This window comes from Oncorhynchus tshawytscha, linkage group LG14 (genome assembly GCF_018296145.1).
Source record: "Oncorhynchus tshawytscha isolate Ot180627B linkage group LG14, Otsh_v2.0, whole genome shotgun sequence".
NCBI lineage: Eukaryota > Metazoa > Chordata > Actinopteri > Salmoniformes > Salmonidae > Oncorhynchus > Oncorhynchus tshawytscha.
The window spans coordinates 16,696,358-16,719,926 of NC_056442.1; the positions used below are offsets into that span (position 1 = coordinate 16,696,358).

Sequence of the window (23,569 nt, forward strand, 5' to 3'; positions counted from 1 at the left end):
TCCAACAGTGCAGTAACACAGACAAACACACGTAAAATTGCGCCTAAGCACAAGGCAGACGTTTACCAACCAATTGTTTTTTTTGTTTTTTCGTTTATCTGCATGGTTTAACTTTGAGTCTGTAATACCAACATGTTTCAAGCAGACCACCATAGTCCCTGTGCCCAAGAACACTAAGGTAACCTGCCTAAATGACTACTGACTTGTAAGCACTCACATCTGTAGCCATAAAATGCTTTAAAAGGCTGGTCGTAGTTCACATCAACACCATTATCCCAGAAACCCTAGAATCCCTAGACCCACTCCAATTTGCAACAGATCCACAGATGATGCAGTCTCTATTGCACTCCACACTGCCCTATCAAATCAACGTTTGTCACGTGCGCCGAATACTTACAGGCTCTAACCAGTGGTGTGAAAAAAAAAGAAGAAAAAAACGTGTGTGTGTGTGTGCAAGGGGGGGGCACGGCACACAATGCAAATAGTCTTATTGCTTGGGGGTAAAAACTGTTGTGAAGCCTTTTTGTCCTAGACTTGGCACTCCGGTACCCCGCTTGCCATGCGGTAGTAGAGAGAACAATCTATGACTGGGGTGGCTGGGGTCTTTGACCATTTTTAGTGCCTTCCTCTGACACCGCCTGGTGTAGAGGTCCTGGATGGCAGGCAGCTTTGCCCCAGTGACGTACCGGGCCGTACGCACTACCCTCTGAAGTGCCTTGCGGTCGGTGGTCGAGCAATTGCCGTACCAGGCTGTGATGCAACCGGTCAAGATGCTCTCGATGTTGCAGCTGTAGAACCTTTTGAGGATCTCAGGGCCCATGCCAAATCTTTTTAGTTTCCTGAGGGGGAATAAGCTTTGTCGTGCCTTCTTCACGACTGTCTTGGTGTGTTTGGGCCATTCTAGTTTGTTGTTGATGTGGACACCAAGGAATTTGACGCTCTCAACCTGTTCCACTACAGCCCCGTCGACGAGAATAGGGACGTGCTCGGTGCTCCTTTTCCTGTAGTCCACAATCATCTTCTTTAGTCTTGGTTAAGTTGAGGGATAGGTTGTTATTCTGGCACCACCCGACCAGGTCTCTGACCTCTTCCCTATAGGCTGTCTCATCGTTGACGGTGATCAGGCCTACCACTGTTGTGTCGTTAGCTAACTTTATGATGGTGTTGGAGTTGTGCCTGGCCATGCAGTCGTGGGTGAACAGGGAGTATAGGAGAGGACTGAGCACGCACCCCTGGGGAGCTTCAGTGTTGAGGATCAGTGTGGCAGATGTGTTGCTACCTACCCTCGCCACCTGGGGGTGGCCTGTCAGGAAGTCCAGGATCCAGTTGCAGAGGGAGGTGTTTAGTCCCAGGATCCTTAGCTTGGTGATGAGCTTTGAGGGTACTATGGTGTGGAATGCTGAGCTGTAGTCAATGAACAGCATTCTCAAATAATGTTCCTTTTGTCCAGGTGGGAAAGGGCAGTGTGGAGTGCAATAGAGATGGCATCTGTGGATCTGTTTGGGCGGTATGCAAATTGGAATGGGTCTAGGATTTCTGGGATAATGGTGTTGTGAGCCATTACCAGCCTTTCAAAGCACTTCATGTCTACGGACGTGAGTGCTACGGGTCTGTAATCATTTAGGCAGGTAGCCTTTGTTCTTGGGCACAGGGACTATGGTGGTCTGCTTGAAGCATTCCCTCTTGGAGAAAAGGAACACCTATGTGAGAATGCTATTCATTGACTACAGCTCAGCGTTCAACACCATAGTGCCCTCAACGCACATCATTAAGCTAAGGACCCTGGGACTAAACATCTCCCTCTGCAACTGGATCCTGGACTTCCTGACGGGCCGCCCCCAGGTGGTAAGGGTAGGTAACAAAACATCCGCCACACTAATCCTCAACACAGGGACCCCTCAGGGGTGTGTGCACAGCCCCTTCCTGTTCTCCCTGTTCACTCATGACTGCACAGCCAGGCACAACTCCAACAACATACATTTGCCGATGACAACAATGGTAGGCCTGATCACCGACAACAACAAGATGGCCTATAGGGAGGCGGTCAGAGATCTGGCCGTGTGGTGCCAGGACAACAACCTCTCCCTCAACGTGATCAAGACAAAGGAGATGATTGTGGACTACAGGAAAAAGGTGACCGAGCACTCCCCCATTCTCATCGATGGGGCTGCAGTGGAGCAAGTTGAGAGCTTCAAGTTCCTTGGTGTCCACATCACCAACAAACTATCATCGTCCAAGCACACCAAGACAGTTGTGGAGCGTGCACAACAAAACCTATTCCCCCTCAGGAGATTGAAAAGATTTGGCATGGGTCCTGAGATCCTCAAAAGGTTTTACAGCTGCACCATCGAGAGCATCTTGACCGCCCCAAGTGGCGGGACAGCCTACCTGTATATTATTTCATTACTTTTATCTCTTATTCTTAACCGTACTTTTTTTTAAAACTACACTGTTGGTCAGGGGCTAGTAAGTAAGCATTTCACTGTAAGGTCATCCATCACCTGTTGTATTCGGCGCATGTGAAATTAAGAAATGTTAGAACAAGCAATGTCGGAATCTGGGGTGTGTCTGTCTGTCATTTAGATAATAGTGCAAATTAAGAAACCCTGGAATGAGTAGGTGTGTCAACTTTTGACTGGTACTGTATGTAATGGGATGTATAGACAATACGGACTCGGTGGCTGAGTTCCTTGATGATCTTGACCTTCCTGTTATACCGGGTGCTGTAGATGTCTTGGATAGCAGGCATTGTGACGCGTTGGGCAGACCTCACCACCCTTTTGGAGAGCCCTGTGGTGGCGTACGGTGCAGTTGCTGTATCAGGCGGCGATCCAGCCCAACAGGATGCTCTCAATGATGCATCTGTAAAAGTTTGAGGGTCTTAGGGGCCGAGAAGCGCTGTTGCGCCTTCACCACATTGTGTGGGTGGACCATTTCAGATTGTCAGTGACGTGTATGCCAAGGAACTTGAAGCTATTCACCTTCTCTACTGTGGCCCTGTTGGTGGATGGGCGCATGCTCCTGAAGTCCACGATCAGCTCCTTCATTTTGTTGAGGTTAATTTCCTGGCACCACTCTGCCCTGGCCTTCACCTCTTCCCTGTAGGCTGTCTCGTCGTTTTCAGGCCTACCACTGTTGTATGTTCTGCAAACTTGATGATTGAGTTGGAGATGTGCGTGACCACGCAGTCATGGGTGAACAGGGAGTACACAGCTGAGCACGCACCCTTGTGGGGGGCCCCTGAGTTAAGGATCAGCCAAGTGGAGGTGTTGCCTACCTTCACCACTTGTGGCGGCCCATCCGGAGGTCCAGGTCCAGGTCCAACCAAGTTGCACAGGGCGTGATTGAGACGCAGGGCCCCGAGCTTAATGATGAGCTTGGAGGGTACTATGGTGTTCAAGGCTGAGCTATTGTCAATTAACAGTATTCTTACATAGGTATTCCTCTTGTCCAGATGAGATGGGGAAGTGTGGAGTACGATTGCATCATCCATGGATCTATTGGGGCGATATGCAAATTGAAGTGTGTCTAGCGTGTTTGGTAAGGTGGTGGTGATATGATCCTTCACTAACCTCTCAAAGTACTTAATGATGACAGAAGTGATGACTAAGTTGGTATAAAATCTGTATAAATTGTTTTTATAATTATATGAAAATTTAGGTTAGTTACCTTTAGTTCAGTTACCTTCACTTTCTTGGGTACAGGAACAATGGTGTACATCTTGAAGCAAGTGGGGACAACAGGCTGGGATAGGAAGAGATTGAATATGCCTGTAAACACTCCAGCCAGCTGGTCTGCGCATGCTCTGAATACGCGGCTAGGGATGCCATCTGGGCTGGTAACCTTGCGATGGTTAAATGTGTTTCTCACGTCAGCCATGAAAACGAGAGCTCGCATTCCACGGGAGTGGTGGTGGCCCGCGTTGGCGGCACTGTTTCCCTCGAAGCGAGAGGCGTTTCACCTTGTCCGGGAGCTGGTTTTCCCTTTATAATCTTTGATTTTCTGGAGTCCCTGCCACATACTTCTCATGTCTGAGCCTTTGAAGTGCCACTCCACTTTGTCTCTGTACTGACTTTTTGCCTGTTTGATTGTCTTACGGAAGGCATAACTGTACTGTTTGTACCATATTCCAGTCACCTTGCCGTGGTTAAATGCGCTGGTTCGTGCTTTCACTTTTGCACGATTGCTGCCATCTTTCCATGGTTTTTGGTTTGAATAGGTTTTAATCATCACAGTGGGAACAACATCCCCCAACATCCCCTATACACTGTTGTAAATGTAAAAGGTATTGTATCATATAACATCCACAACTTTCTGAGAAAACAAAATCAGACATTTATGTTCCGTTTACATACTGTATATTTTAGAGCGCCGTTTCCCAAACACGGTATCCTGGATCCCAAGGGGTGCACGTTTTGTTTTTTGCCCTATACAGCTGATTTCAAATGAAAGCTTGGCTATTTATACAAAGTTGGTATTAAACCTGTATAAATTGTTTTTAGAATTATGACAATTTAGGTTGATTCCATTACACAATTTCTGATACGTCATATGCCTTTTTTCCTGCATTAGTAAAAGCAGGAACAACGTCACCTATGCCAGTACCACAATTCTAATTAGACTGGTTTTGGATTTCTCCCTACTCAAGATGGCTGCCACTTTTGTCCCATTTTTATGGATTTTTAAAAAATATAATAGGATCTGTATGGTGTTAGGACTATGTTACTATTATCTCTATGGGCCCGACTAGATCCTAGTTTTCATCTGCTTGTTGTTCCAGGGAACACTGTGCCTACTGTTACATTGGAGTTTAGGGTTGAAAGCACACAATGCATCATGGTTTAGAGATCGGTCTACTAGGGCCAGGATGTTATCGCGATACTCATTAGTATCGTGGCAAGGAAACAACAAGAAGCGGATTTAAATTATTTAGGAAAAATAGCCCGAATGTTGGAAACAAATATTGTGTTGTCATCCAGAGTCATATTTGATTTATTTTCCAAGCTGTAGCACACCATTTTACTGACTGCAGGTATTTTAAAACCTCTTTGGGATAGGGGGCAGTATTTACACGTCCGGATGAAAAGCGTGCCCAAAGTAAACTGCCTGCTACTCCGGCCCAGAAGCTAGGATATCCATATAATGGTAGATTTGGATAGAAAACACTAACGTTTCTATAACTGTTAAAATAATGTCTGAGTATAACAACATTTATTTGGCAGGCGAAACCCCGAGGACAAACCATCCAGGAAAAAATAAATTTGAGTTCACTGTGTTTTCTATTGGTTTTCTATGAGAAACTAGATTTGAGGCACCTGGTTGCAGTTCCTATGGCTTCCACTAATGTCAATACTCTAGAAATTGGTTGACGTTTTTCCTTTTTGAGAAATGAAGTACGGCTGTACTTTGAGTGTCAAGCCAAGTGGACTCTTGTTTGGTGCGCACGACCTGGAGCTCGCTCCACTTTGATTTTATTCGCTATTGAACACAGTATATTCCATCTTAAATTTGATCGATTTATTTACGTTTTAGAATACCTAAAGTTGGATTAGGAAAGTTGTTTGAGATGTTTGGACAAAGTTTACAGGTAACTTATTAGATAATTTGTAGTCATGTTGGGCGAGTTGGAACCGGTGTATTTCTGAATCAAACGCGCCAAATAAATTGACATTTTGGGGGATATAAAGAAGGAATTTATCGAACAAAATGACAATTTATGTTTCTGGGACATATTGGAGTGCCAACCGAAGAAGATCTTCAAAGGTAAGGCATTAATTATCTTTATTTCTGACTTTCGTGTCGCACCTGCTTGGTTGAAATATGATTTTCATGTGTTTGTATGATGGGGCGCTGTCCTCGGATAATCGCATGGTTTGCTTTTGCCGTAAAAGTCTTTTTGAAAACTGACACGGTGGCTGATTTAACAAGAAGTTAAGCTTTATTTTGGTGTATTGCACTTGTGAATTTATGAAAGTACTAGACGTCAAGCGGAATGTCTAGCCGTAACAGGTTTTAAGGGACTGACTAATGGGTTTGTTCTGCTTGTTTTCATTTTTGCCCTGCCCCCCCCAAAAAAATCACAATACTGCAATTGTCAAAGACCTACAGTTTACAGTGCTGGTGTGTATTTTCTGAGGGAGGGGCTATAATGTAGCTTACCATACCATAATGTGGATTTAAATACACAGTGCTGTAATGGGAGTTATTCTTTTCATTGATTAAGCTGCTGTATTGCAGTTTAGTGTATAGTTACTGATGTTCACAAAAGAGGACATTAATAATTTCTGAATGTGTTCATATACCTCAAATTGAGCGTAAGTCCATAATGTAAAATGAATGGAAGTTATTGGCAGTGCACCTATTACCTACAGGTAATAGGTTAGTGCAGTCACATTTATTGCCTAAAGCGCCTGGGAAATATTATAAATGTTCCAGCTGGGCCCAGTAGTGACTTATGTTTTGTTTTTTTTCCTTTTTCCTTCCTCTCCCCCCTCTGTGAGTAGCTTCCCCTGTGCTGTCCTGCTTGCCCCACCCTCCTCATCACTTATATTATCAGTGTGGAGTCAGTGACTTGAGGTTTGCTTTGCTCCCTGCTCAGTGCACTGCTCTTCCACCACAAGCTGACTGGAGCCTGAGCCATTCCCCAGAGCAGCAGAGGCTGCCTTCCATTTGTTCTAATCAGTGGGGAAATGCTGTCTATGAATAGTCCTGGCCTGCTCTCTCACTGGCCCAGGGCTGTGCTCAGTGAATGGAGACAGTGTTGCGAGGAGCGGAGGCAGACAACACAGCTAGGCTGCTCCTGACACTGCTGCTCGGTGTATGGGAGATCATGAACATGTGTGAAAACGGGCTGGATGTTGTTGTTTTTTGTCGGGGTTGGGGCAGGGCTATAAAGTCTGACTAACTTGGTCACATATGCAACAAAATATTTTGCGTGACCAGGAGTTTTATTTTGGGAGCACTGTGCTGTACTATTGTTTCCGAGTGCCCTAGAGAAAAAAGTGAATGTAGATTCGATAGCGTTATGGTTGCGCCATAACGACAGCGAAAACATCTTGCTTCTAGCCCAACCAGGTCAAAGATCTGACCTATTATTACCGGCGCAACATTTTTATCTTCCTGTAGAGGATCGCCGGGACCCCATTTTTACGTTCATAAGCCGTACTAAAACTGCGTCATTAACCATTTGTTTACACTTTCATGTTACTTCATTGGCTAGCTAACAACCTGGTAACTTTACCAGTATATCTAAACATTTTGGGTATAGAAGGGAAAGGGATTGCTTCTTCAGGAGACCAATGATCATTTGAATGACAGATCTCTTGCATGTCGTCACCACCAGCCTGCATTTTTTTTAAAGTGTACATTGTTCAATATAATCAATCGGAAAATAGTGTTTTACACAATGTAGAAACCCAATTCCACAAATGATTTTGGAATTTCAATGACAGGTATTTGTATCAACAATTTAGCTTTTATAATAAACTGTCTTTACAGTGCAAAATATTATTGTCTAGGGCACATGTGCTAAGTAGCTAGAATTCATATAGGCCATATATATATATCTATATCTATATCTATATCTATATCTCAAAATCAATTTAAAAAATATTTCCTGGCCCTCCTAAATTTCATGTGGTGCTAGTAAAAAACAAAATGGTGCTTCCAATCTTATGAAAGAATATTTTAGAGCCCTGGGTGGGGGTACAGGAAAGGAGAGGATAACTACAATATAACCCAGCCCCCTTTATTCTCATTTAAATACATGTTCCGGTACTCTGGCGTCTAAGAAAGTTCCTGCTTTGGGCTGGATGAGTCAATGTGGCTAAAACGTATACAAAAGTACTGGATAATCTCTTTTGAATGGGTATTCTGGGTACCTAACTGTGTTATGAATGGGGCGTTGCAATCTCTCCTGTACAAGTTGAGCAGCCTCTGTGTTTTTGGGCCCTAGCCAAAGTTCCCTGGAGAGCTAGTGAGAAAGGCGAGTTAAGCCCTCTCTGAGCCCTCCCAAAGGTGGAAAGTTGAGGCAAAGACAAGCAGACCCCCCTGCTCTACTTGTTTTTGTTTCCCTTCACTTTCTTTCTTTTGGGGAAGCCATCTCTTATTTGCCTGGCTTCTCCGCTTGATGAAGTAGGGTCTGTGCCACAAATGGAATCCTTTTATGATAGAGGTTGCTATAGCAATCACATTCCCCCTACTCCAGTGGTTGGGGGGGGGGGGAAGCACTTAGTCAGACGGAGCTTCTCACCCTTGAATGGACCACAACTTGTGTGCCGTAGCTAGCTAACACCTTTCAGATTGGAGAGGAAAAGAGGTGAGGGATGAGGGAGGCATGTGTTGAGTTTGAATGTTCTCTGTGTGTGTGTGTGTGTGTGTGAGAGAGACGCTTCAGGGTTTTATGGGAAGTCTGTTTCCCACCATTGCCTCTTCTGTGCTTGCCAGACGTGTGTGTGTGTGTGTGTGTGAGAGAGAGAAGGATTAAGTGTGTGGTGTAGAGTACTCGGTGGAGAACAGAGTTCAGGCACAGCTGGTTGTTCTAGGTGTCTTTGGGCGGCTGTAGCTTGGATTGTGGACGGAGTGCTGCTGTGGTTCAGGCTGGTGTACACACTACTCAGCTCCATCTTGTTGTGAAATGTGTGGCAGCACCGCTTAGCTCGGAGTTTGACAGTGGTGTGGCTTCGCTGGTGGACACAGAGCCAAGTGCTATGGGCTGTGTGTTTTCCATGCCGGAGGATAGGAGCGCTGCCGCAGGAAGGTCAGTATGAAACTTCGTACTACGAAATCTGGACTTCGGTGAGTTTCTTTCAAAAAAACGCACAGGCATCGCATGTGAGCCAAGTCTACTGCTTGTGCTTTTTTTTCATGTCTTCTGAGAACCTCTGATCGCACCCTGGCACATGACGTGAACAGATTTTTTTCCATTCAATAATTTTGCGGTTAGATCTGCTGATAACACACCACACAGAGTTAAGCTGCTAAGTTTCTATGGGATGCCCTGGCTTGAGGACGAAAATGTGTATCCCATTTCTATAGGCAACTCACACAGTAGTTAATGCAATTCATATGCACTGTGTGGATATGGCTCTTGAGTGGTCCCTAGTGTTGGTCATTTGGTCAAATGAACTTGAGCCGTGGATTTTACAAAGTCATTCTACATGCAATGCGGCACCGTGTAGGGTCGTTTCACATCAAAAAGCACAAGAGGATGTGACACCCACCATTGTCAGATTGTTCTGAAATATTTTCTGTAATTAGTAACCGATACGATTAGCATTCCTGAAACATATTACAATATTTTTTAAGGTTATTTTTCTTTTAGAAACGATACAAAACATACAAACGACAACATCATACAAACGGTTTCCACAGGTCCTTAAGTCTTAAGGCCTTAATGTGGATAAATTATTTTGTCTTAAATACATTTTTTCAAGGTCTTAAATAAAAATAGGTAGATTGGGAGATGAACTACTTTTTATTATCTTCTGTTTGCATTGTGCACAGGGGATGTAAAGAATGGTTGATAGGATAGTGATTTACTACAATGGAAGGAACACAGTTTAGCTTGAGCCAGAGATTGGCTGTGGTAACGGAGGTCGACTTGAAACTATGGTAGACAGTTAACGTTAGTCTGCAACTACCATAGGGAAAGTGCAAATTCAACAAGAACTGGTTGGAGAACAGCCACTTTGCTTTGTGGTTAAAATCAGTTGAAGGGAATCAACACGAAGCCCGCTGTGTCTTTTGAAAGAAGTCCTTCAAATTTTGGCACTAAGGGAATTAAAGCTGTAGAATCCCATATGCAGTGTGAAAAACACAGAACCGCTGTGAAAAGCCACCAAATGGCCAGCATTTCTCAGTTCTGTTCAGTTGTCTCCGTCTCAGTACCACATACGACAGTCCAAGTACAGCCAGTAACATTACCACTGCTCCAACAACTTCGTTGCTGGGAACCACATCATCAAGCGATCTCCGAACAAAGTTTGGCTCTATGCCCACACTAAAAGTGGAGGTGTGAGCATCAGTCCTATGCCAATTAGGGACTTGAAGTGGTCTTTCAGGCGATGTTCTCTGGCTCAGAAATCGCCAAGACATGTAAATGCAGGAAGGACAAAACCGCCTACATCACACAATTTGAGATTAGCTTGTTTTTTATTATTTAAGGGACCAATGTCCAATGTGAACAAGGGCACGTTTGGTTTGACGAAAGCCTCAACCAAAAGACAAAGTAAAAAACTGGACCTGCACGTATGCTATTGAAAGGAATCACATTCAGTCAAGGTACCTGGGGTCGCAGTTCATTGGATTGAGAACTTGCCTGTGGTGGAGAGGGCTATAGAAGTATGGCCATCACTGGTGAAGTACAGTATGTGGATGCGGTGAGACCCTAGAAGCTCCCAACCCCTGGAACAGGGTCGTTTGACACCATAGAACCCAGCAAGATCAGCTCATCTTGGCCAAACAGCTGTTCTTCATGGCTGTCTCCAGGACTTTCAGTCCCTTTTTGACCAAGTACCAGACTGACGAGCCTGTGATGCCATTCCTCCTCAAAGACTTGGCTGAGTTGATCAAGGTAATGATTTATATTCTAGTACTGCGCAACTTGATATTCCCATTTGATTTCCACTCTCATCACTGATTGTAATATTGATGATATGAAGCTATGATCGAGGTGACGACAAAGATAAGAATTGGAAATCTACATGTATTTTTTTTAAATAATGTGGTTAAAACCAGCATTTGCACTACATTTTGAGTTTTCCGTTTGCAGAGTTTGTTTAGGCGTTCTGTCAAGATGGCGCTCCTCCACTGCAGATGATCAGACTGGATGTTGTTGCCCAAAAGAATGGGGTCCGCCTGAAGGAAGTTGACATAGGCTTGGGTGCCGAGTCAGTCCTCAAGGTAGTGTGAGAATTTAGAAGTATTACTTTCTGTCAAATTATGGTGAGGATGCAGACAGCAGATTGTTTTCTATTGTATGAAGTCATTAAAACCTCTTAAGTCGACCCTCTACTTTTTCGAACATTCTGTTAAAAATCGCGCAACATTTCGGCGTCCTGCTACTCATGCCAGGAATATAGTATATGCATATGATTAGTATGTGTGGATAGAAAACACTCTCACATTTCTAAAACTGGTTAAATCACCGCTGTGACTATAACAGAGCGTCTGTTTCATCGAAAAGCGCAAGAAAAACTGATCACTGAAAACTGAAAAAAATATCCATGCGCCACTTGCATGTATTGTTCAAGGGGCACGAAATTAAATGGGGCCGAGATTGCAAGTCCTACAGCTTCCACACGATGTCACCACTCTTGTCAATTGCCTTCTCGTTGTTTCTTGGTCAAACGAGGAAGAGAGACCACTTTCCATCCGGTCTCCGACAGGAAGTTTTGGAAGAGAGATTTTGGAAGATGATTTGAAAGCGTGGAGCTATTGAATACACATCGCCTCGTGATCAATTTGATAGATTATTAACGTTTACTAATACCTAAAGTTGGATTACAAAAGTATTTCGAAGTGTTTTGTGAAAGTTTATCGTCGACTTTTTTAATTTAAAAAAATGACGTAGCGTTTTGAAACTTTTTTTTCTGAATCACAGTTTCCATAGATGGATATTTTGGGTATATATGGACCGATTTAATCGAAAAAAAGACCCAATAGTGATGTTTATGGGACATATAGGAGTGCCAACAAAGAAGCTCGTCCAAGGTAATGAAAGTTTAAAATTTTATTTCTGCTATTTGTGTAGCGCCGGCTACGCTAATTCTTTTGTTTACGTCGCCTTCAGGTATTTCGGGGTGTTGCATGCTATCAGATAATAGCTTCTCATGCTTGTGCCGAAAAGCATTTTAATAATCTGACTTGTTGGCTAGATTCACAACGAGTGTAGCTTTAATTCAGTGCCCTGCATATGTGTGTTTTGATGAACGTTTGAGTTTTAACGAGTGCTATTAGCATTTGGCATAGCGCATTTGCATTTCCAGATGCCTAGATGGGACGTCTGCGTCTCAGGTCGACGCAAGAGGTTAATCACTATTTACGGCCCATTATCCCTCTGTCAGAAACTGCAGAGAAAAAACAGTGAAGGAGAGCACACTCTCCTAGAGTTTAGGAGAGACTGCATGAAGGTTGTCAAACATTCTAAAGAAAGTGCAGGACAAGAGCATACAGTTATACACTATCGGCAAGACAGAACAGCAGCCTCTGGTAAGACACGGGGCAGGGGCCTATGCATTTATGTAAACAGCTGGTGCACGATATCTAAGGAACTCATGATAAGCTGTAGACCACACTATCTACCTAGAGTTTCTGTATTTTTCATCGCTGTCTACATTCCACCACAGAGCGAGGTTAAAACTGCACTAAATGAGCTGTATTCTGCTATAAGCAAACAGGAAAATGCTCATCCAGAGGTGGCGATCCTAGTGGCTGGTGACTTAAATACAGGGAAACTTAAATCAGTTTTACTGAATTTCTATCAGCATGTTAAATGTGCAACCAGAGGGAAAAGAACTCTGGACCACCTTTACTCCACACACAGAGACTCATACAAAGCTCTCCATTGCCCTCCATTTGGCAAATCTGACCATAATTCTATCCTCTCGATTCCGGCTTACAAGCGAAAATGAAAGCAGGAAGTACCAGTGACTGGGTATAAAAAAGTGGTCAGATGAAGCAGATGCTAAACTACAGGACTGTTTTGCTAGCACAGACTGGAATATGTTTCGGGATTCTTCCGATGGCATTGAGTACACCACATCAGTCACTGGCTTTATTAAGTGCATCGACGACGTCATCCCCACAGTGACTGTATGTACATACCCCAACCAGAAGCCATGGATTACAGACAACATTCGCACTGAGCTAAAGGGTAGAGCTGCCACTTTCAAGGTGCTGGACTCTAACCCGGAAGCTTATAAGAAATCCCTCTGTGCCCTCTGACAAACCATCAAACAGGAAAAGCGTCAATACAGGACAAAGATCGAGTCTTACTACACCGGCTCTGACGCTCGTCTGATGTGGCAGGGCTTGCAAACTATTAGACTACAAAGGGAAGCACAGCCGAGAGCTGACCAGTGACACACGCCTACCAGATGAGCTAAATTACTTCTAATTCTTGCTTCGAGGCAAGTTATACTGAAACATGCATGAGAGCATCAGCTGTTCCGGACGACTGTGTGATCACGCTCTCCACAGCCAATGTGAGGAGCGTTGACAGCCAGATCAACGTTCACATAGCCGCAGTGCCAGACTGATTACCTGGATGTATACTCCGTGCATGCACTGACCAACTAGCAAGTGTCTTCACTGACATTTTCAACCTCTCCCTATCTGAGTCTGTAATACCAACATGTTTCAAGCAGACCACCATAGTGTTCTTGGGCACATGGACTAAGGTAATCTGCCTAAATGACTACCGACCCGTAGCACTCACGTCTGTAGTCATGAAGTGCTTTGAAAGGCTGGTCATGACTCATATCAACACCATTATCCCAGAAACCCTAGACCCACTCCAATTTGCATACCACCCCAACAGATCCACAGATGATGCGATATCTTGCATTCCACAAGGCCCTTTCCCACATGGACAAAAGGAACACCTATGCAAGAGTGCTATTCATTGACTACAGCTCAGCGTTCAACAACATAGTGTCCTCAAAGCTCATCACTAAACTTAGGACCCTGGGACTAAACACCTACCTCTGCAACTGGATTCTAGACTTCCTGACAGGCCACCCCCAGGTGGTAAGGGTAGGTAACAACACATCTGCCATGCTGATCCTCAACACGGGAGCCCCTCGGGTGCGTGCTCATTCCCCTCCAAACCTCACTGTTCACTCATGACTGCATGGCCAGGCACAACTCCAATACCATTGTGCTGATGACACAGTGGTAGGCCTGATCACCGACAACGATGAGACTGCCTATAGGGAGGAGGTCAGAGACCTGGCCATGTGGTGCAAGGACAACAACCTCTCTCTCAACGTGATCAAGAAAAGGAGATGATTGTGGACTACAGGAGGAGGACTGAACACGCCCCTGTTCTCGTCGACCGGGCTGTAGTGGAGCAGGTTGAGAGTTTCAAGTTCCTTGGTGTCCACATCATCAACAATCTAATATGGTCCAAGCACACCAAGACAGTCGTGGAGAGGGCACGACAAAACCTATTCCCCCTCAGGAGACTGAAAAAATTTGGCATGGGTCCTTAGATCCTCAAAAGGTTCTGCAGCTGCACCATCGAGAGCATCCTGGTTGCATCACTGCCTGGTATGGCAACTGCTCAGCCTCCAACCGCAAGGCACTACAGAGGGTAGTGCGTACAGCCCAGTACATCACTGGGGTCAAGCTTCCTGCCATCCAGGACCTCGACCCAGACTATGTCTTCCCAGACTATTTGCACCCCCCACACTGCTGCTACTCTGTTATTATCTATGCATAGCCACTTTAATAACCCTACCTGCATGTAAATAATTACCTCTACACTGGTGCCCCTGCACATTGACTCTCTACTGGTACCTCCTGTATATCGCCCCGCTTTTGTTATTTACTGCTGCTCTTTAATTATTTGTTTTTCTTTTTTTCTTTTTTTTTTAGGTGTTTTCTATACGGCATTGTTGGTTGAGGGCTTGTAAGTATTTCACTAAGGTCTACACCTGTTGTATTTGGTGCATGTGACAAATTTTATTTTAATAATCATTTTCACTTATCCGTTCATCTGTTTGTTACAGGTGATGTGATTACCCAACAGTTTTTTGAACTTCCTGTCCCTTGAGGTCAAAAGTGAGCGCTCCTCTCTTTCTGGCCCATAGAGACTAGGCTGGATGTGCTCTTGCATTGTTTCCTCAGCCAATCTAACCCTGAGCTTTGGGGTTTCTGTAAGAAGCTTCTTATTTTGTCCCATGGCAGGCGAATGTCGTGAGGCTTCTCCATCAACAAGGAGGTGTAACAACCTGTAACATGCAGGAGGGTACAGTCATTTCCCAGAGACTGGTGTGTGATTGTGGGGGGGGGGGGTGTCATGGTTCTCTCACCAAGGAGCTGCTGACCTGAATCAGCAAGTTCAAAATGCAGAGCACACATGGACTAGGAGTAGAGGAAAAGGGAAAGTGCTGTGCAAGGGCAGAAGAGAAAAGCTGCAGAGGATCACATGGATGTTCTGAAAAAAATGTACTCTGACAGCCTGGAGAAGGATAAAGGCAAATTTGCAGAGCAAGCAGAGGGAAAATCTGAAACCTTGATGGCTCAGCTCATCACCAAGTCCAACACCTTCAGGAGCAGATGTAAGGAGAAGATTATGAGCATTTACAACCAGTCGAGGCAGAGTTGGAGAGTAATGCCACAGAATAGACACATGCCATGATTAAATGGAGAAAGAGGAGAGCAAGTCAGAGACCCTATTTTGTATTTATTTTTTTCTCTCTCCATTTTGAGCATAGTTGAAATTAATTGTCCCAGGTCTAGAAGGTAGTGGATTGGCACCAGCAATTTTGTTTTGTTTATATGCAACCCTGTACATAAATGTGTTTCCTTTTTAATAAACACATTTGGACATGATGTCCCTAAGTAATTGGTGTCCTTCAGTACTTTTTTTGTTTGTTAGTTATGCTCCAACTTTCCCTCCTTGTGCCAACACGAGTTATTTTTAAGTCTTGGTTCCAATAGTTTATAAAATATTTTTTTCCAAGATTGTCAGTTGAATACACAAAACCTTGGTGAGAGCATATCATATGAAAGTCTGTTTCTGGCACAAATAAGGTTGCTCTGATGTCAAAGATTTCAAATCAACATTTTGTGATGTAACCTTAAGTTGTATGTATTTGAAACTTCAGTCCAAATTGTATTTTGTATTCTGTCATGGAAATAAATGCAATTCCTGTTACCAAGTCATGAAACATTATTTTGTCATGAAACATTATTTTGTCATGAAACATGATTGCTGAGAAATTGAGCAAATTGATTGCGTCCAAATTGGACATTTTTATTTAAAGTGTCTCTTCTGGTAGAAATAGTTTGGACCAAACCTCTTGCTACCAATGAGTAAGAGGTTTGAATATTTTTTTTCACAAAAGCCACCCACGGGCCCCCAATGCCAATCCCAACTCTAGAACCAGTATCAATTCTCTGTTTGACAATTAGTATGAAGCTGTGGCTTGGAGTATTGCTTTTCCTTACTATAAAGTATTCCCTGTGAATCTGGTCAAGATTTTAGTTGAGACTAGTAGTTGAAGTCGCTAAGTTCACCATAAAGTAGTGACAGTACCAGGTTTTGACCACTAGATGCCGCTTTTCCTGCTATACTGCCAGACTATTTGATCCATTTTGCTGGTCTCTTGTGTTTATTAAATAGATCTCATTTCCTTTGCAACTTTGGGGAGAAAACTAATAGATTTGGCTCATTATGAAAATAAATTGTGTGGTCAACCTCCCAGTTCAAGCCAGCCCTCCATGAAAGCAACTCAGTTTATCCTTTTTGCAACCTAATGCTTCAACCAAACTCTCACCCTCCGATCCAACAGGTCCCAGACATGCTCAATGGGATTGAGATCCGGGCTCTTCACTGGTCATAGCAGAACACTGACCTTCCTGTCCTGTAGAAAATCATGCACAGAACGAGCAGTATGGCTGGTGGCATTGTCATGCTGGAGGGTCATGTCAGGATGAGCCTGCAGGAAGGGTACCACATGAGGGAGGAGGATGTCTTCCCTGTAACGTACAGTGTTGAGATTGCCTGCGATGACAACAAGCTCAGTCCGATGATGTTGTGGCACACCGCCCCAGACCATGACAGACCCTCCACCTCCAAATTGATCCTGCTCCAGAGTACAGGCCTCGGTGTAACGCTCATTCCTTTCGACGAAAAACGCGAATCTGACCTTAACCCCTTGTGAGAGAGAACCACGACTCGTCAGTGAAGAGCACTTTTTGCCAGTCCTGTCTGGTCCAGCGACGGTGGGTTTGCGCCCATAGGCGACTTTGTTGCCGGTGATGTCTGGGGAGAACCTGCCTTACAACAGGCCTACAAGCCCTCAGTCCAGCCTCTCTCAGCCTATTGTGGACAGTCAGCACTGATGGAGGAATTGTGCATTCCTGGTGTAACTCGGGCAGTTGTTGTTGCCATCCTGTACCTGTCCCGCAAGTGTGATGTTCGGATTCTGTGCAGGTGTTACACCGTGTTCTGCCACTGCGAGGACGATCAGCTGTCCGTCCTGTCTCCCTGTAGCGCTGTCTTAGGTGTCTCACAGTATGGACATTGCAATTTATTGCCCTGGCCACATCTGCAGTCCTCATGCCTCCTTGCACGTTCACGCAGATGAGCAGGGACCCTGGGCATCTTTCTTTTGGTGTTTTTCAGTCAGTAGAAAGGCCTCTAGTGTCCTAAGTTTTAATAACTGTAACCTTAATTGCCTACTGTCTAAGCTGTTAGTGTCTTAACGACCGTTCCACAGGTGCCAGTTAATTGTTTATGGTTCATTGAACAAGCATGGGAAACAGTGTTAACTTCACAGATCTTCATTGTAAAGGGGTTTATCTTGATTTTTACGAATTATCTTTGAAAGACAGGGTCCTGAAAAAAGGCCATTTCTTTTTTTTGCTGAGTTTATGTATTAGGATGAGTGACATTTAACCCAACTATGGCTGACCCCAATTAGTCGATTGTTTGGTCCTAAAGCTGTTGGTCAACCGAGATTGTTTTTGTCGAGCAGTAACAAATAAACAGCTCTGGAAAATTGAGTCCACTGCAAAATGATCAGTTTCTGGTTTTACTATTTATAGGTACAGTTGAAGTCGGAAGTTTACATACACCATAGCCAAATGCATAACTCCAGTTTTCACAATTCCTGACATTTAATCCTAGTAAATAATCCCTGTCTTAGGTCCGTTAGGATCACCACTTTATTTTAAGAATGTGAAATGTCAGAATAATAGAAAGAATGATTTCAGCTTTTATTTATTTCATCACATTCCCAGTGGGTCAGAAGTTTACATACACTCAATTAGTATTTGGTAGCATTGCCTTTATATTGTTTAACTTGGGTCAAACGTGTCGGGTAGCCTTCCACAAGCTTCCCACAATAAGTTGGGTGAATTTGGCCCATTCCTCCTGACAGAGCTGGTGTAACTGAGTCAGGTTTGTAGGCCTCCTTGCTTGCACACGGTTCTTCAGTTCTGCCCACACGTGTTCAATGGGATTGAGGTCAGGGCTTTGTGATGGCCACTCCAATACCTTGACTTTGTTGTCCTTAAGCCATTTTGCCACAACTTTGGATGTATGCTTGGGGTCATTGTCCATTCGGAAGACCCATTTGCGACCAAGCTTTAACTTTCTGACTGTCTTGAGATGTTGCTTCAATATATCCACATAATCTTCCGCCTCATGATTCCATCTATTTTGTGAAGTGCACCAGTCCCTCCTGCAGCAAAGCACCCCCACAACATGATGCTGCCACCCCCGTGCTTCACGGTTGGGATGGTGTTCTTCGGCTTGCAAGCCTCCCCCTTTTTCCTCCAAACAAAACAATGGTCGTTAAGTCCAAACAGTAATATTTTTGTTTCATCAGAGAACATTTCTCCAAAAAGTATGATGTTTGTTCCCATGTGCAGTTGCAAACCGTAGTCTGGCTTTTTTTATGACGGTTTTGGAGCAGTGTCTTCTTCCTTGCTGAGTGGCCTTTCAGCTTATGTCAATATAGGACTCGTTTTACTGTGGCTATAGATACTTTTGTACCGGTTTCCTCTAGCATCTTCAAAAGGTCCTTTGTTGTTGTTCTGGGATAGATTTACACTTTTCACACCAAAGTACGTTCATCTCTAGGAGACCGAACGCGCCTCCTTCCTGAGAGGTAGGACGGCTGCGTGGTTCCATGGTGTGTACTTGCATACTATTGTTTGTACAGATGACTCTCCTCCAATTGACTCAGGCTAATTGACATCATTTATCAGAAGCTTCTAAAGCCTTGACATGATTTTCTGGAACTTTCCAAGCTGTTTAAAGGCACAGTCAACTTAGTGTATGTAAACTGGAATTGTGATACCATAAAATACTGGTGTCATGGACAAGATGATGTGTCCTTCACGAAGACAAACCTTCCCGATTCCATCCTTGCTGAAGCACCCCCAGATCATCACCAATCCTCCACCAAATTTCCAAAGCCACAGTGTTTTGCACCCACTGAAGTTTGGTGGAGGGTTGGTGAAGATCTGGGGGTGCTTTAACAAGGCTGGAATCGGCAGATTTACTTTGTGAAGAACGCATGAATCAAGCCACGTACAAGGTTGTCCTGGAAGACCCTGTCATGGCCAGCCCAATCTGTATACCTCTGCGTTTACATGATTGGTTCACTGTAGGTGGGGGTGGTGCATCCTATATAAACACACACTCACTTCCTTGACAACAGCTCTGCACTGCTCCGTGAAGCGCAAGAAGTATGAATCCCCTAATTTCTGCTGGGGCCATGTCACCGTACATGCGCTCCATGGCCAATGCAGACGTCGTATTGACTATGCGCCAAGATGCACAATGTACTGCTCTCTCCTGCCAATTTGTGCACATTCATTGTTTCATAACTTCATTGTGTGAATTGTTTGCGTTTGATTGTTAGTGTATATCAATTCCTCATTAAATATATCACCAATAGTACATTTAACGTTAATTCCCTATCATTTCTAATCTACAATGTTTGTTACAGTAGTTTCTGTTCATGCATTCAATGTTATTCCAGTCTTCCCTTTCTCATTGTGGGAGTGGACACATTGTTTGCAGAGTACACAACCTATGCTACACTTGTGAATGTTGAGTAACAACATACACACATAGAAGTAGGTATAAAGGCTACCTGGCCTGTGCGCAAATGAAGGCATATAAACATGCCCATTTGGGGATCTAATAGTTTTTCTAATTGGCTTAACGCATCACCACTAATAACCTGTGGAGCTTCTCAAAGCGAACAAAGTCTGTTTTTACATCCTTTGACAATTACAATAGTTCCTCAGTGTATTTGAAAAATATTTTGCACACTTAGCGTGAAAGGGAGTAATGTCATGCTCTGATCCAGTGGAAACATAAAATATGCCAACCTGATTACTTTTTATCAGCGCTTGACTTGGACTGAAATTATTTCTGGTACTCATTTTGGGTGCTGATATTGTTTATTTAGGTGCAGGAGCTCCACAATACTTTTGAGCTAATGTTCTATAAGAGGAACAGGAGCTTAAGCAGTAGAACATTTTAGGTGCTGGTACTCCGCTCTGGTGAGCTCCTGCCCAAGACGAGCACTGCTTTTGATCCCTTGCGCAAATAACCTACAGCTGTGTCTGTCCCGAGTTCACTGGGGCAGAATATTTTGACCAAGTTTGCTAGAGCAAGTTCGTTGCAGACATATGGCCATATGTAGTCTGTGATTTATAGGATATTTATTTTTATCAGGGTATTGTTCTTAAATTTAGATTTGGATAGAATTTTGATAAACTACATGACAATGATTTTGAGATATGAAGACAATTATAAATTAAATGAAGCTGTTTCACAAATTTGCATATGAAAACGATAACTGGCATGCCGATCGGTAGAAATTGGCATTCCACATGAGAAATGTTGCAGCCGACTCATGTACCGACAACTTCAGGGGAGTAATGGCAGAATCTGCGAAAGCCAGCAAGAGCGGGAGTAGAATAGTTGGGTAAGGTAATTTTTATTTTTATCCTGGTTATCTAGAGCTCTTGCGCCCTCTTAAGGAATTTTTGTTATTTCATCAAACCGTAAGCTTAAAGCATCAGACAAGCTCAGTGGATGTAGTTTAGTGGATGTAGTAGATTTTATTAAAACACATAGGGTGTGTCTCTATATGGAAAAATACATTTAGTCGGGGACAGCCCGAAACCCAACCCAGGAATAAAAACTCCACTTTGTCTATGACAGCCAATGGAAGTTTATCATAACACACCCCTTCTTACATGTGTCTCTTGGGGTCAATCTTATCCAGGTGAAACAAGGGCTTGAGCTGCTCAGCAAAGCTGAACATGTCTTCGCAGAACACTGTACAGTGTGTGTTTGGGAATTTGACCATTGAAGACCATTGAAACCATCTCCTAACAGTAACTAATCCATGCCTTTTTTAAAGGGAATAATCTACATACAAAGAGTCTGTTTCCTGGACACCGATTTAAGCGTATAAGAAGGACAAACTGAAATGCTTTCATGGTGGAATGGTTTGAATTGGGAGAATGACCACACAGTTTATTTTCATCATGAGCCAAATCTATTAGATTTCTACCCAAAGTTGCAAAGTAAATGTGATCTACAGTGCATTCGGAAAGTATTCAGACTCCTTGACTTTTTCCACATTTTGTTACGTTACAGCCTTATTCTAAAATGTATTAAATTAATGTTTTTTCTCAATCTGCACACACTATCCCATAATGACAAAGCGAAAACATGTTTTTAGAAATGTTTACAAATGAATTAGAAATAAATAACTATAATATTACATTTACATAAGTATTCAGACCCTTTGTTATGAGACTTGAAATTGAGCTCAGGTGCATCCTGTTTCCATTGATCATCCTTGATGTTTCTACAACTTCATTGGTGTGGTAAATTCAATTGATTGGACATGATTTGGAAAGACACCCACCTGTCTATATAAGGTCCCACAGTTGACAGTTTGTCAGTTCAAGCCATGAGGTCGAGGGAATTGTCCCTAGGGCTCCGAGACGAGATTGTGTTGAGGCACAGATCCAAAAAATGTCTGCAGCATTGAAGGTCCCCAAGAACACTGGCCTCCATCATTCTTAAATGGAAGAAGTTTGGAACCACCAAGACTCTTGCTAGAGCTGGCCGCCCAGCCCAAACTAAGCAATTGAGGGGAGAAGGGCCTTGGTCCGGGTAGTGACAAGAACCCAATGGTCACACTGACAGTTCCTCTGTGGAGATGGGACAACCTTCCAGAAGGACAACCACCTCTGCAGCACTCCACCAGTCAGGCCTTTATGGTAGAATGGCCAGATGGAAGCCACTCCTCTGTAAAAGGCATGATGACCCAGGTGGAGTTTGCCAAGAAAGCACCCAAAAGGACTCAGACCATGAGAAACAAGATAATCTGGTCTGATGAAACCAAGATTGAACTCTTTGGCCTGAATGCAAAGGGTCACATCTGAAGGAAACCTGGCACCACCTCTATGGTGAAACATGGTGGTGGCAGCATCATGCTGTGGGGATGTTTTTCAGTGGCAGGGACTGGGAGACTAGTCAGGATCAAGGGAAAGATGAACGGAGCAAAGTACAGAGAGATCCTTAATGAAAACCTGCTCCAGAGCACCCAGGACCTTAGACTGGGGCGACTTTTCACCTTCCAACAGGACAATGACCCTAAGCACTCAGCCAAGACAACCCAGGAATGGCTTTGGGAGAAGTCTGTGTCCGTGAGTGGCCCAGCCAGAGCCCGGCCTTAAACCCGATCTAACATCTCTGGAGAGACCCGTGGGTGACTTTGGGCAATTTATTTTGTGATTCCTCATGTCTCGCTCATCTACAGGAAGAAGTTTGGTCCAAATTGGATGTTGGGTACTGTTATTTAATATCTGAATTCTATAAATTAAAATGGCCAATTTGGGTGCACTCTTAATTTCTCATAGATCAAATTTGCATTTCAACTGTTTTAGGAATGCTAATCTTAGAAACGGCTAACTACAGAAACCATTTCAGAACAACCTGAGATTGTGGATGTCATGGCTTGCTGAAGATGTAGGAGCTTAATTTGATCACCTTTGTTTGAGAATTTTCCTGCACATCAGGAAATGTAAACTTGTAGTGTATTCAAGGTTTTTAAAAAGCATCTAAAGTTTAAAATGTCAGACTTTTTTTTTTTTTTTTTTTTGTTTCATCAAAATGTATCAACCCCTACAAAAATGTTCCATTCATTATAATCCACATAACTATTCACATTTCCTGTTGCTACAAGATTATTTTCCTGCTGTAGCAAACTGGTTCAACTGGCTCAAATTTAGATCCTACATCTGTACATGGAACTACTCTGTATATTTCCATTGGAGTGATGACACCACAGAAGTTACGCTTGAAGGGAAAGAAAAAAAGGATTCGAGAGGCATTAGCCTATAAATTCTTACATTCCACCATTTTAAACCTATTAAATATCATGGGTACTTGTAACAACAGTTGATTTTTGGCAGAGAGCGTGAACAAGAGGGGGATAGGGCCAGAAGGCATTTAGTTGAGAACAAGCATTTTATTTCCCAGTCTTTACCAAAAACCTTACTCGGCTGTCACTCAACTGATTTTAAGCTGCTTCAGTTTACACACTACTGAATTGTCTAAAATCGTTCAGACTAGCCTATACCTACTAATTTGTAATTCATGTTTGCTGTTGGTGATTGTTTGTGCCCATTTCATCTCATAGAATACTGCAGCTGTCCACTCATTTGATGTCTGATGACGTTTGGAGGAAAGGTGCAGCATTCCCTGTGTGTGTGACCACTCTAGATTTCATGTTCTGTTTCATCCCCCCCAGCCTGAGACGGTGTCTTTTTTATTATTATTTGTTCAAACCCC

General features: G+C 43.5%; 1 protein-coding gene across 3 annotated transcripts in view; it reads left to right on the top strand.

The window, feature by feature from the left end:
- Positions 1 to 23,569, top strand: part of LOC112266699 (NADPH--cytochrome P450 reductase) — a 51,304-nt gene that overhangs the window by 9,246 nt on the left and 18,489 nt on the right. The window contains exon 1 of one of the 3 annotated variants that reach the window (XM_024444398.2): positions 8,471 to 8,758. The exons of 1 other annotated variant lie outside the window; for it this stretch is intronic. In XM_024444398.2, coding sequence (XP_024300166.1) covers positions 8,709 to 8,758 — 50 coding nt within the window. In that variant the 5' untranslated portion in view covers positions 8,471 to 8,708. Of the gene's footprint in view, positions 1 to 8,470; positions 8,759 to 10,768; positions 10,903 to 23,569 lie in introns of those variants that run through there. One more of the 3 variants, XM_024444399.2, reaches the window with a different exon arrangement.